We start from the raw sequence: 14,987 nt of genomic DNA on the forward strand, positions 1-14,987 counted from the left end.
AAGTTAGGGGCATTTGCCCAGGGGGACAGGTAGGCCAGGGGGGAGGAGAGGCAACATAGGGGAGGGGTTTTGCGCCCAGGGGGTTTCCTTCTCCTTTAAAGTATGCATGTATGCTGGTAGTGTCTTTTTAATTCATTTCCATTTCAGGGCCATGTCAGATGAGGCATTTACTCTGCCAGGGAGTAAATATAAATCCATTTTCCCCACCCAAACATAACTGTACACAGATCTTATCATCCTGAGAGTTGGATTCCAGAGCAGAAACATTAAAATATGCATTTGCGCATGAATATCTGCCCCATCTGTGCACTAACGGGCCTTATTATTTCTAAAGTTGAGCGTTTGAGGAAATGCCATGCAGAAAAACAAGTCGGGAAATTGGATATCTTGTTTAAATAAACCTGTATAATTTGATAGTGGTCAGTGTAGAATCACTTTGTATTGGTTGTACATTCCCAAAGCAAGATAATGCAGCACTCCATTAATTCTGACTATATTTCATACTAGCATAATCATGGTGGGCACAATCCACTGATTGCAGCCAAAATGAGAGTTGTATTTACAGAAGGAATGCTTTCGTTTTTTTCTATTGTTTATACATGTCCAGATGTTCAGCCAAACCGCCCCAACCAATTGGCGTCAGTAACAGAACATATTGCTTTCTTTCTTAGCAATCTGGCCAGTCCCTGAGTCAAAATCGTTCAGTAATATCATAACCTGAACAGTTTCTCACTTTTTAAAAAAAGAATCCAACCCCTTTGTGAAACTATTTAGTATATTTACAAAAGCAACCACTTGAGGGAGTGAACAACTTTCTACTCTTGCTGTAAAAAAAAACAACCCTTGTCTTGTCACACCTTAAAGGGGAACTATCGCGAAAATTAAAATTTAATATTAGCTTCATCATACTGAAATAAGAAACTTTTTAAATACAATCAATAAAATAGTCTGCATTGTTTCTGAAATAATCAAGTTTATCTTCACTATTCCTCTCCCAGCATCTGTTTCTTCTCATTCTGTCTTCATGCAGCAGTTGGGTGTCAGAGGAATGATCCAATATATCTTATTGGGGGGCTCCTTTTGCCTAGAGGATGTATTAAAGCTCACTCTATTAAAATCACCAGAAATTTTTGCAAAAGGCAGTTATTTTGTTAGATTTTGTTTGTACTGGAATCAGTTATTTAATTGAGCTTTAATTTATCTGCTAGGAAAGGAAGCCCCCCCCCCTATAAGATATATTGGATCTAACTGTCAATGACTATCTGACACCCAACTGCTTCATCAAGACAGAATGAAGAGAAACAGATGCTAAGATAGGAATTGTGAGCATAAACTCGATTATTTCAGAAATGATGCTGAATATATAATTGATCGTATTTACAAAATTTCTTACTTTAGTGTCAGTATCACTTTAAAGTGATACTGACACTAAAAAATGAATTTTTAGCATATGAATGTACATTAACTGTTACCTATAGGTCATGGTGATCATTTTTTGCTGAGAGGTTTGTTTTTGTATATAATTGTTAGTTGAAGTTCCTAAGCCTGACTCTCTGACACTCTGACTTTGCCAACCTGACTGTCCCATCTCAGCCTGTTAGTTACAGTTTCTAATGCTAACGGACTCCTGCTGCACAAATATGGCAGCCCCCTCATACAGAAACATGGGGGATCAGACAGGTAATATAAAAGCTTCATGCAAATACTTTATGGCAAAGTTAGAAGTAGCTTGCAAAGCCAATATTATAATAGATGTAAAAAAAAGTTTAATTTCAGGTGTCAGTATCTCTTTAAGTTAACTTTTAGTATGGCAAATTCTAAGCAACGTTTCAATTGAGCTTCATTTTTTCTTTTTGTAGTTTTTTAATTATTTCCATTCTTCTGACTCTTTCCATCTTTCAAATAGGGAGGGGGTCACTGACATTTAAAAACAATGCTCTGTAAGGCTACAAATTTATTGTTAATGCTACTTTTTATTACTCATCTTTCTATTCAGGCCTCTCCTATTCATATTGCAGTCTTATTCAAATCAATGCATGGTTGCTAGGGTAATCTGGACCCTAGCAACCAGATTGCTGTAATTGCAAACTGGAGAGCTGCTGAATAATAAGCTAAATAACTCGAAAACCACAAATAATAAAACATGAAAACCAATTGCAAATTGTCTCTGAATATCACTCGCTACATCATACTAAAGGTCAATGTAAAGGTGAACAACCCCTTTAAGAGGGAATCTTTTTCTAATCTCACGGGAAGCTTGTGCATCAAATGAAAAGCTCCTAAGTGTGTGGCATTTTCACACTGCATTTTTGTCAAGTCCAAAGCCTATCCTATGTCATTCAGAAGTCAGGGGTGGTTTTGAAGTGCTATAGTACATACATAAATTCCTTGCAGTATCTAGTAGAATTAAGTTAAAGGCAACTGGACATTAATGGAAAAAACTTCGAAATTCGAATTCAAATAGACCAACCAAAATAAAGTCAAAGTTTTTTTTTTTGGTCGCATAGGGCCGTTTTCGATCAGATAGGTCCGTATTCGGCCGAATTCGAATCGTACGCATTGATGGAGTAGCGCATTCTATCGAATTCAATTAGAAGGTTTTACATAAAAAAAAAGTCCATCAATTAACTCCAAATAGGTTCTACGAGGTCCCCCATAGGCTAAAACAGCAACTCGGCAGGTTTTAGATGGCGAATGGTCGAAGTCGAATTTTTAAATAGACAGTACATGATAAATTTTGATACTCAAATTTTTTTCAAATTCGAATCAAATTTGGTCTATTCCCTAGTCGACAAAAATAGCTCAAAATTCACCTCGACCTTTGATAAATCTGCCCCTACGTATGTCGTGCCAACATCATTTTTAACAACAAAATTTCCTTACCACAAAGAATGTGTCAAGGAAAAATGACCCTAGACAAGTATAGAGAAGAATTTTTGGCACACATGCACAATAACAAATATTTACAGTTTAACAACATCTACATATAATCTGTCAGCATTAGGACAAAGCCATGAAACAATAATTTACTTGCGGTCATACTTTTAGACTACTACCAACACTTTTGTGATTTACCCCCAAAGGATTACTGTCTAAAAATTGGCTAGGAAATTTGTATATGCAGGAAATTTAGACAAATGCCTTATTTATTTGTTTCTTGATAAATAATACAACTGCTCCCATATCAAGGGGTGCTGTATATAATAATGGAATGCCTTGGTAAGTTAAAGCTGTCATTTCTCCTACAACTGGTAGGTGGCATCCTACAATCGCATATTGTGAAGGAAGTTTTCAGTATTTCATTTTCCAATTTTCCACTCCTTCAAGTAGTTTAAATCTTGTATATTTCAAAACCAGCCTATTGATGCTTTTGACGCTTCCTGCAATAAAAAAAATAAAATATGTTTAAACATACACTGTCTGGAATTTCAACCAAAGCCTGCAATAGGTAGTGAATGAAAGCTTTTTTTATTTTATTTTAACTAAAATGCACCTGTGTAAATAATGGGGCAGATTTATTAACGGTCGAATTTGCGAATTCATAGGAGTTATTTAAAACGCCCATGACCTCGAAATTCGACCAATTGCAATTTATAAAAAAAATAAATTTTTGGAACTCGGGTGAATAGGATCGACACGCATTTGATTCTAGGTTTTAAAAATTCATCCCAGGACGTCCTCCATAGGCTTAAACAGCAATTTGGCAGGTTTAAGGTGGTGAATATTCAAATTCTTAAAGGGCCAGTGTATGATACATTTCGAAAAATCTAATTAAAAAAAAAACGAAAAAAACAAGAATCGAATATAACCATTCCCTAGTTGAATTTTGCAGTTTTGGCCATAAAAAATAAACAAAAAAAAAACAAATTCAAATTTTAAATTCGACCCTTGATAAATCTGCCCCAAAATGTCGGATGCCTGCATAGTAACGTTTTGTTTTCAGTGATACAAAGCGATCAAAGGGGTGGTCCACCTTTAAATTAACTTAAAGTATATTATAGAATGACGAATTCTAAGCAAATTTTCAACTGGTCTTAAACATTTATTTTTTTTTATAGTTTTTGAATTATTTGCCTTCTTCTCCTGACGCTTTCCAGCTTTCAATGTGGGGGGGTCACTGACCCCCATCTAACAACAAATGCTGTTAGGCTGCAAATGTATTGTTATTGCTACTTTTTATTGCTCATCTTTCTATTCAGACTCTCTCCTATTCATATTCCAGTCTCAATCAAATCAGTGCGTGGTTGCTAGGGTAAGTTGGACCCTAGCAACCAGATTGCTGAAATGCGAAACTGGAGAGCTGCTGCATAAAAAGCTAAATAACTCAAGAAACACATAGGGGCAGATTTATCAAAGGTCGAATTTCGAGGGTTAAAAAACCCTCGAAGTAAAATCCTTCGAATTCGAAGGATTTTAGCGCAAAATGTTCGAATCGAACGATTTTAAGCGATCGATCGAATGATTTTTATTCGATCACGAAAAGTGCACAAAACCTATCTACAATGTCCCCATAGGCTAACATTCAGTTCGGTAGCTTTTATTTGGCGAAGTATTGAGTCGAAGGATTTTTTAAAGAGACAGTACTTCGATTATCGAATGGTCGAACGATTTTTACTTCGAATCGATCGAATTTGACCAATTCGATGGTCGAGGTACCCAAAAAATTACTTTGAAAATTCGAATATTTTTGGATTCGAACTATTCACTCGAGCTTAGTAAATATGCCCCATAATAAAAAATGAAAACCTAGTGCAAATTGTCTCAGAATATCCCTCTCTACATCATACTAAAAGTTAACTCAAAGATGAACAACCCCTTTTAAGAGAAATAACCATAATACACCCCCCTCCCCCACACACAGAGCACTTCCTTTCCCATTGTCAGACAGAGACATAAACTGCTGACAGGAGCTGAAAGCCATTTACACGTCACGCCAGTAATTCAATACCAGCTGACGACATGTAATTGTCGACAAATGAGCGGACTAATGCGAGAGGAAAGTTTACTGCGACCGAATACTGATTAAGACGTATACTCTCTGCGCGCCATTTCAAACTGGCAAAGCCTATATGTGAGTGGTCAACAAACTCTAAGGGAACTATTGGCTGTAGAAGGCGGGACCTGTCAGTAGTCCAGACGTGAGCTACTACCGACCACTCACAGGGCAGTATATTAGCGAGGAGATAGCGCGCTCTCGGCTTTTATATAAACCCCAGTCACGTGGCAGTTCGACTCTTTCTTCCGGGTTTGAGTTTAGCCGCTCACGCATGCGCAGACAGCAAAAAAAAAAAACCCGGCGCAGCCTCGACAGCTTATTCTAGTTTGCTGAATGGTTCGGAAGCGGCCTATCCCTGTAGCGGCGTGTGTAAGTAAGTAAGGCTTCCCCCACATGCCCGCCCACAGCTCCTCCTGCCAGTCACTGAATCCCTGAGCCTACGGGACCCCTCCTGTCCGCAGGCACCGGAAGCGGCCCGTGAAGGAACGAATGACTGGCGGAAAGAAGGACTGCGCTAGTTTGATACTTTGACAAGAGGCAGTGAAAGTCGACTGAGGGCCGCAACTTCTCTCCACCTGCCACGGAAGTATTCTCTCTCCCCGGACAGCTTCTCATGTGGCTCCGACATCTCCACAGCCGCTTCAGCGCAGCCCAGACGGTTTGTTTTGCTTCTGTTTAATGCGCAGCCATGGGGAAGATGTTCTCCAAGATCTTCGGTAACAAGGAGATGCGGATCCTGATGCTCGGACTGGACGCCGCCGGCAAGACCACCATTCTGTACAAACTGAAGCTGGGCCAGTCCGTCACCACCATCCCGACCGTGGGCTTCAACGTGGAGACCGTCACTTACAAAAACGTCAAGTTCAACGTATGGGACGTAGGGGGCCAGGACAAGATCAGGCCGCTGTGGCGCCACTACTACACCGGAACTCAGGGCCTTATATTCGTTGTGGACTGTGCTGACCGGGACCGGATAGACGAGGCGAGGCAAGAGCTGCACCGTATCATTAACGACCGGGAAATGAGGGACGCCATCATCCTAATATTTGCTAACAAACAAGATCTCCCTGACGCCATGAAACCCCACGAGATCCAGGAGAAACTGGGACTGACCCGGATCAGGGATAGGAATTGGTACGTGCAGCCCTCCTGTGCCGCCAGCGGGGACGGCCTCTATGAAGGACTCACATGGCTGACGTCCAATTACAAATCCTAATGACTAATAATAACTGCACAGTGATCAATCTGCTTCTCAGAAGAGGGGTAAAAGCAATGGCATTGGATTTTGCCGACCCCCACCGCTTTCTGTTGGAATATGGGCTGGAATACTTTTACTTTTTTGTTATGTTAGGATTCCAATCTCCTTGTCAAGATACAAATACGTTTCAATACAAATGATCTGGGATAAGCCTCGCTCTTTTTTTTGCTTTGTAGGGGTTTGGTTTAACGGGGGTCGTCGGTTCTGCTTCTCCGCATTCTTTTCCCCTCTATTGTCGATTCGCCTTCACACGGGGTGTGTCGCTAGTAAACTTTGAAAGTCTTTGATACTAAAGCCGTTTGTAATAAATTGTTAGGTGGATTATAAAATATTAGGGATGTACCGAATCCTTCTGCCCGGCCAAACTGAATCCAAATCCTAATTTGCCTATGTAAATTAGGGGCAGGGAGGGAAATCCCATGACTTTTTGTCTCAAAACAAGGAAGTAAAAAATGTTTTCCCCTTCCCACCCCTAATTTGCATATGTAAATAATAAATATGTAGCCTTACTAGGGATGCACCGAATCCAGGATTCGGTTTGGGGTTCGGCCTTTTTCAGCAGGATTCGGATTCGGCCGAATCCTTCTTCCCTTCTGAACCGAATCCTAATTTGCATATGCAAATTAGGGGCAGGGAGGGAAATCCCATGACTTTTTATCTCAAAACAAGGAAGTAAAAAATGTTTTCCCCTTCCCACCCCTAATTTGCATATGTAAATTCGGTTTGCTATTCTGCCGAATCTTTCAAGAAGGATTCGGCCGAATCCAAAATAGTGGATTCTGTGCATCCCTATAGAATATATTACTGGGTTGCTGGCCTTTTTATTTAAAGGAGAAACAAACCCTTGCTACTAAAATTCCCTACCCTACATAGACTCCTCTCCCAGCCTAGGTGGTACCTTTGCTAAATACCCCTGACTCTTTACTTACCCCTTGGTGCAGGTTCTGTCCAGCGGAGTTCACGGGCGCCATCTTCAGCTGCTTCGGGTCTTCTTCCAGCGCTTCGTCAATTTCCATGACTTTCGGCGCATTCACAGTTGTCGCAAAACTGCAACTGCGCATGTGCGAATATGGCACTTATTTCACAAAGATTACCGAAGAGAAGAAGATGGCTGCCGTGAACTCCGCTGGACAGAATCTGCACCGAGGGGTAAGTAAAGGGTTGGGGGCATTTAGCAAACGTACCACCGAGGATATGGGGGTGCTTGGAGGGGGGTCTATGTATTGTAGAGGATTTTATTAGCAAGGGTTTATTTCCTTTAAGGTCTACCTAGTTATAAGACCCATAAAAAAAGAATGCCACAAGTATTTTTTTAGATGCAAATCTTGGACTTTATTCTCTCTGCATGAGTAGAAGGTATTCTGTTTGTGCTTAAGATATTTATCAAAACCATAGACTGTTTTCAATAGTATAAGTGAAATACAAACGATCCAAGCTAAAAAAATAACCTGCCTTTTGGGACAGGTGGAAGGGAAAGCACATCAAAACCTCCTGTAGAATGACCTTCGGCTACTGGAGCCAAAATAATTACGCAAATGTGTACTTAGGCTGTTCATATAAAAGTTAAAACAACACTCGGATATCTTGACAAGTTAGATGCAATGGTTAAGCAAACTTAAGCAAATCGGGGCACTTGTCTGCTATTCAGGACTAGCAGCCTTAATAAAAACTAAAGCAGAGTTGACAGGCAGGAGCTGGGTGGGGCCCTCCATTAGGTAAAGGAACCCAGTCTACTTTGCAATCCCATAGACATCTCATTCATGTATGGGATCTGCTATCCTGAATGCTTGGGGTCTTTCCATAATGTGGAGCACCATGCCTTAAGGTTACTATATGTTAAAAAAAAAATGAAATGTGCTGTTTTGCAATTTACACAGATTTATTCTAGCCTGGAAAACGTATGCATACTGTTTTACTGCAGAGGGGAAAAAAGTCATAAATGAAGATTTGCTTGTTTAAATAGAATATTTTTTTTCTTTTGGAAATGTCATGACAGTATTTTGGAGCGTTCTGGGCAGTGGATACCATACCCGTTTCCTGGCTTGGCATAACATAGTCAATGAACATGTGGTTTATTATATTTCCACTATATGGAGAAATAAATGAACAGTACTGTTCTAGTGCAGGAAGAATATTCAAGTAGATATATGCTGGGTAGTAGTATTTTTTTTTTTTTTGTTTTTACAATGATCCTTATAACACCCCAGATAATGAGAAGCTGTTCTGACTGCAAAATTCCATTTCAGGAAGTTCACCTGCTTCTCTTGCTGTACTATGTTCTTTATTAAGCAGCAGTTACCAAAACCTGTTGCATCTATTTTTGAACTGCAGTAAGTTATAAGAAATATTTACTATTGTTAATATTGTTTACACCAAAGGAAGCAAGAACATTGCAATGTCTTGCAACCTGTTGCTGCCCAAAACTGGCTGCACCAGTCTCATGGCTTAGGGTTATTGCTGATGATAAATATCTGTAGAGCAAAATGCATTTCGCACAGTAGCTCTGCAAATAAGAGTTTTTGCATGTGTTCCTAAATCAGCTGAACTTTATATCTGTTTTGTAACTGCATTCACAAAGTAGTTTGCTGACCCACTTTTCTGAAAAACAGCATGTTTCTCAAGTTATATGGAAACATTTATAGTACTTTTTCCATTTTCCCCGACTGCAACATTTATCACTTATTTATTAGAGCATTCCTTTGCATCATTCTGAAATTGGTTTCGTTTTCTTCAGAATAGTTGTTGATCGGTATTGGAAATAAAAATAAGAAAAAATGGTAGTTCATAAATACTTTCAAGAAATCATAAACCTAAAAATATGCCAAGCAACACTACCCTACAGCTTAGCATATTCTTTTTTGTTTCCCAGAAAGACATGCTAGATAAAGTACTACATTTAGTAATAGATCAGTTACTTCATGCTGGAAGAGGAACATAGAAATGTAGGGCTATTGGCCATTTTAAAAATATTGCCTGCATTTTTTTTGATCAAATAAAGGTTTTACACTTATGCGAGGCTGTGTTAAAGGGGTTGTTCACTTTTAAATTAACTTTTAATATGATGTAGAGAGTGATATTCTAAAACAATTTGTATTTGGTTTTAATTTTTTATTTATGGTTTTTGAGCTATTTCGTTTTTTATTAAGCAGCTCTCCAGTTTGCAAACTGGTTGCTAGGGTTCAAATTATCCTAGCAACCATGTATAATTTGAATAAGGCACTGGAGTATGAATGGGGGATGGAGTGAATAGAAATGAGTTATAAAACAATACATAACAATAATAACTACATTTGTAGCCTTAAAGAGATTTTTTTTTTTTTTTTAGTTGGGGTCAGTGACCCCCTTTTGAAAGCTGCACATAGTCGGAAGAAGAAGGCAAATAATTAGTAAACTATAAAAAATAAATAAGACCAATTGAAAAGTTGCTTAGAATTGTCAATTCTAGAACATACTAAAAGTTGACCTGAAGGTGAACAACCTCCTTTAACGCCAGGTTTATTCTGGTGAATAGGCTGGGTACCTCCCTGGCCAACTGTTAATCTAGTAAATCGTAACCATTGAGTGGAGGGGGGGGCGGCATTTTTAAGGTTGCACTGTGGTTAAGACTTATTCTCTGTAACTAAAACTGTCATTTTATGTTTATATAAATTCCCTTGTACTTGGAGCAATACAGAAAATTATGCAAAGAGCATCACCTCGAAAAACAGATTATGCGAAGCACAACTTTGTAATTTAGAAGAAATTGCAAAGCAGATTTGGCATTTAATTCGTGTGTCTGTTGGAAAGGTACATTGCTCGAAAACAGTATAAATATATGCCTTTATAAATAAAATACCAATATTATTTCTGTAATTTATCACTCTTAAGTAGTTTCTTTTCTATTCCTTTTCGTATTATTCGTAATAAGTTGAATAGTTCCCATTATAGCAATCTGTGTGGTTCTTTTCTGTCATAAATGAAATCAATGTAAAACCTATCGCTGTTAAAAATGGTACAAATATGACTAGCATGTTCTATTCGCTTCCAGAAGTGGCATTTTCCCCAAATTCTAAGAAATAGTCTTTCTAATACTAATACAGGTATGGGACCTGTTATCCAACCAAAATGTTCGGGACCTGGGGTTTTCCGAATAAAGGATCTCCATAATTTGGATCTTTATACTTTAGGGCTACATGAAAATCATGGAATCATTAAATGAACCCTATAGACTGGTTTTTCTTCCAATAAGGATTAATTATATCTTAGTTGGGATCAAGTACAAGGTGTTGTATTTGATTAGAATATTATAAATAATATTATATTATAACACTATTATTGGACGGTAATTCTGAGCTTTCTGGATAACGGATCCCATACCTGTAATGACTACATCTGTTATAATTTGTATTTGTTATTCTAAATTCAGAAGGGTCGAAACTTGCCAAACATGGATCCTATGTTGTAGAATTTAACCAAGAATGGCTAAACCCATTGGATTTTCACTGCTTGTTTACGGACAAATGTATAACATTTGTCCGTAAACAAGCAGTGAAAATCCAATGGGTTTAGCCATTCTTGGTTAAATTCTAATGACATTGCCTACACATTTTAATCTTTGATCATAACTTATGATCTAAGATTAAAATGTGTAGGCAATGTCATTATGGGAACACTACAGAAATTCCAGGTTAGCTGCTGCATATAACAGTGGTGGTCACAAACCAACCTTGTTTCTTTTTTTAGTGTAATCATTTAAAACTTGTGACTTACACATTCTTTAATGGTAATATAATTCAGTCTGAAACAGTTCTCAATGTACCTTTAGGCTAGAGCAGGGGTGCCCAAAAATAGATTGGGATCTACCAATAGACCTTTAGCTGATGATCAGTAGATCTCAAGACACTGTCAACAAACAAATTGTCTATATCACCCTCCTATTTCATTCTTTTCATTCAGATATTTATTATGTTACAATTACATAAGAAATAGTTGTTTGTTATATATAACTATACATTTTCTCATAAATCGATATTTAAGAAATATTTTTCCATGGAACAGTGCCAAAAAAATGCTTTTATGGATGTAGATCATAACATCACGGGGAGGCCCATTTATCAAAGTCCAAATTTTTCTCTATTTTCTGAAAACAACTCTCCCAACTCTTTTCCGAAAATTTTGTTTGCAGGGAAATGTACAAATCTTTAAGATTTTCCATCCGAAAACGACTAAATCTTCCGAATACTGTTTGAAACGCTGCACAGATCAAAATATCTTTGGGACTTCTCCCATTGACTTATATGCAACCTCGGCAGGTCTGAGATGCTGGATTTTCAGATTTCAACTTTTTCCATCCTCTGGGTGGAATAAATCCTGAAAAATGTGCGGTATTTTTCCACTAAAAATTCTGATTTTATATTAAAAGAAACACAGTTTTTAGCTTTTTTTTTTTCACCCAAAAAAAATCGAATATCCGGAAGGGAGCAAGCAACTCCAAATTGATCCCAGGACGTCTTCCATGCACTAAAACAGCAATTCGGCAGGTTTTAGGTGGTGAATAGTCTAATTCAAGTTCTTAAAGGGCCAGATTATGATAAATCTCGAAAATCTAATTTGTATTTTTAAAAACCTCGAATCGACAATTCCCTAGTCGAATTTGACAGTTTTGGCTATAAAAAAAACTTGAAATTCTAATTTTGAATTCGACCCGTGATAAATCTGCCCCTTAACATCAGTTAAAGCAGATGACTAGATCTGTAGTTTTTAAGGCTATGGGCACACGGGCTATCGGGCTAAGAAGCAGATCTGCTCCATTGATTTGAATCTGAGCAGCCTGTGTGTTGTCACACAAACACTGACCTCTGCTTCAGCTCCACTGTGTGTGACCACACAAAGGCTGATTGGATTCAAATCAATGGAGCAGATCTGCTTCTCTCAGCCTGCAAAAGTACAGACTGACAACAGCCTCTGTGCCCATAGCCTGATCCTTGCTTTATACTTGCTGATACCTGCAGATAAGATATGTTTGGTTTTTGTTACCTGTTACAAAGTAGTACCAGTAATTTGGAAAGTTACAGTTGCAACTGAAACTTGTGTACTTTTCTTTCTTTTTCAACATGTTTTATGGTGGTTTGAGTGCTAATTTTCTCTCCCTGCACTCATGTATAGCCAACTTTTTTTTACTTAAGGGCAGAGACACACTTGGAGATTCGGGGAGATTTAGTCGCCCGGCGCCTCCTCTTCGGGCAACTAATCTCCCCAAATTGCCTGTCCGCCGGCTAGAATTGAAGTCGCCTACGGGATGGCATTTGTAGCGCTTCGTTTTCCAAAGTAGGGCGACTTCAGAAAAGAGCTTCAAGTGCCATCCTGCCAATGATTTAGATTCTAGCCGACTGGAAGGCTATTCGGGGAGATAAGTCGCCCTGAAGAAGAGGCGATTTGTAGCCGGGCAACTAATCTCCAAAATCTCCACGTGTGTCTCTGCCCTAAAGGAACAGTAATATCAAAAAAATGTGGTTTAAAGTAATTAAGATAATGTAGTGTTGCTCTGCCCTGATACAGCTGGCGTGTTTGTTTCAGAAACTCTGCTATAGTTTACATAAACAAGCTGCCGTGTAGGCATGGTGGCAGCTATTCAAAACTGAAAAAGAAGCAAAGGCACAGGATACACAGCAGATAACAGATACGCTCTGTAGTATACAATGGGATTCTTCAGAACTTATCTGTTATCTACTGTGTATCCTGTGCTTGAATGGCTGCCCCCATGGCTACACAGCAGCTTGTTTATATAAACTATTAGTAGATTATCTGAAGCAAACACTAGTCTTACTAGTGCAAAGCAAGTGTACATCTTATTATTCTTACTTTTATCAAATTACATTTTTTAATGTTGCTGTTCCTTTAATGTGGCTAAAACCACTTTCCATCAATAATCTAGGACTTCAAATTTAAAAGTAAAGAACCAACTGCAGTAATAACAGCAACACAATTGAAATACACTTCTGTATGAAATGGATAAATGGACATGCAGCGTGATATGTATTCAGTTAGTGCATTTCTTTCTGTAAATTTACAAAGGGGCTAATTTAATAAAAAATAAATAAATATATATATATATAATATACACAAAAGCCATGAATATCCTGTAAATTATATCCTTATAAATGGTGAGTTCTGATGTAATTTCTGTCACCGAAACTTGTGTATTATAATAAATAAAGTACCCCCAGTTGCAAAATATGAGGATATTAGAAGTTACCTCGGAGTTCCATGACCTGTATAAAAACACTCGGCCTTCGTCCTCGTGTTTTTATATGGTCATGAAACTCCTCGGTAACTTATAATATCCTTATATTTTACAAAAGGGGGTACTTTATTCACTATATATATATATATATATATATATATATATATATATATATATATATATATATATATATATATATATATATATATATATATATATATATATATATATATATATATATATATATAGCAAAATATTTTACACCAAAGTAGCTGAGGCTGCATAAACAGATGGGCTTTTATAATCTAAAAAAATTGCCTTTGACCTTGTGCTATTCTATGGCCATGTATAGTATCATTATATTTTACAATATGGGCTAGATTATGCATTATATATAATACACAAAAGCCATGAATATCCTGTAAATTATATCCTTATAAACGGTGAGTTCTGATGTCATCAGTTATAAACGGTGAGTTCTGATGTCATTTCTGTCACATGACTGACTAAAACTTGTGTATTATAATAAATAAAGTACCCCCAGTTGCAAAATATGAGGATATTAGAAGTTACCTCGGAGTTCCATGACCTGTATAAAAACACTCGGCCTTAGGCCTCGTGTTTTTATACGGTCATGAAACTCCTCGGTAACTTATAATATCCTTATATTTTACAAGAGGGGGTACTTTATTCACTATATAATCTATACCCCAAGCTTCACTACTGGATTTACAAGAAAAGACTGGGATGGATTCATCTCGTATATGGGCCACCCCCTTAACGCTGCCTTCCAAGTCAGGGTACCTATATATAAATACAGCCATGTAGGTGGGCATTAATCATGTATTGGATTTCCTTTGACATCTCTCTACTTTCCAGAGAATCTGTGCACCAACTATTATGGAAAGTAGAGGGATTTCAAATCGCAGATTCAATCACCAAACAATGGAAGAAGGTGAGGGAGCGGTTGAAAGACAGAGTATAAATGGGGTTGGGTAATGGTTTCTATATGTTGTAGTTGTGTAGATGAGTTTATGCAATTTCTTAACATAAGCCCAACTGAATTAATTTATGTCATAAAGGGAGCTATTTTTACCCTTTAAAGAAGTATACCCTAAGACCAAATATGGGTCGAAAAGCCATATTTTATATCCTGAACATACGGTAACAGCGTAAAGGTTCAGAATATCCATAGTAGTAATGGTTCAGGTCTTCAAGGTTGTGAACAGGTGATCACCATCTTGGATTTTGGTTGGTTGATTTTTGGTTCCTTTGCCGTCATATAATTTAATCAGCCTTGCATTGTGACTTTTAAATTCTGTAAATGCAGTATAGGTGAATCGGTATTGTGCATACTGGGGCATCTTCCGATTCACATATCCCTACTAAACTGTAGCTGTTGCCTTAGCTGGTACAGAATCTCACAATATGCAGTATTTTTAGCCTATTTCTTTGTTAATCTTTAGTTCTCCTTTAAGGATGATTTCTGTCTTGCCTAAGACTCCATTATA

General features: G+C 37.8%; 1 protein-coding gene across 1 annotated transcript; it reads left to right on the plus strand.

Annotated features, from left to right (window-relative positions):
- Positions 1 to 5,544: 5,544 nt before the first annotated feature.
- arf6.2.S (ADP ribosylation factor 6 S homeolog) lies at positions 5,545 to 6,400 on the plus strand (the record flags this gene model as incomplete). The annotated part of the gene is given in 1 exon segment (NM_001090625.1): positions 5,545 to 6,400. A coding segment is annotated over 1 exon segment (528 nt). The 5' UTR covers positions 5,545 to 5,684.
- Positions 6,401 to 14,987: the final 8,587 nt, after the last annotated feature.

Source organism: Xenopus laevis, chromosome 8S, assembly GCF_017654675.1.
Source record: "Xenopus laevis strain J_2021 chromosome 8S, Xenopus_laevis_v10.1, whole genome shotgun sequence".
Taxonomy (NCBI): Eukaryota; Metazoa; Chordata; class Amphibia; order Anura; family Pipidae; genus Xenopus; species Xenopus laevis.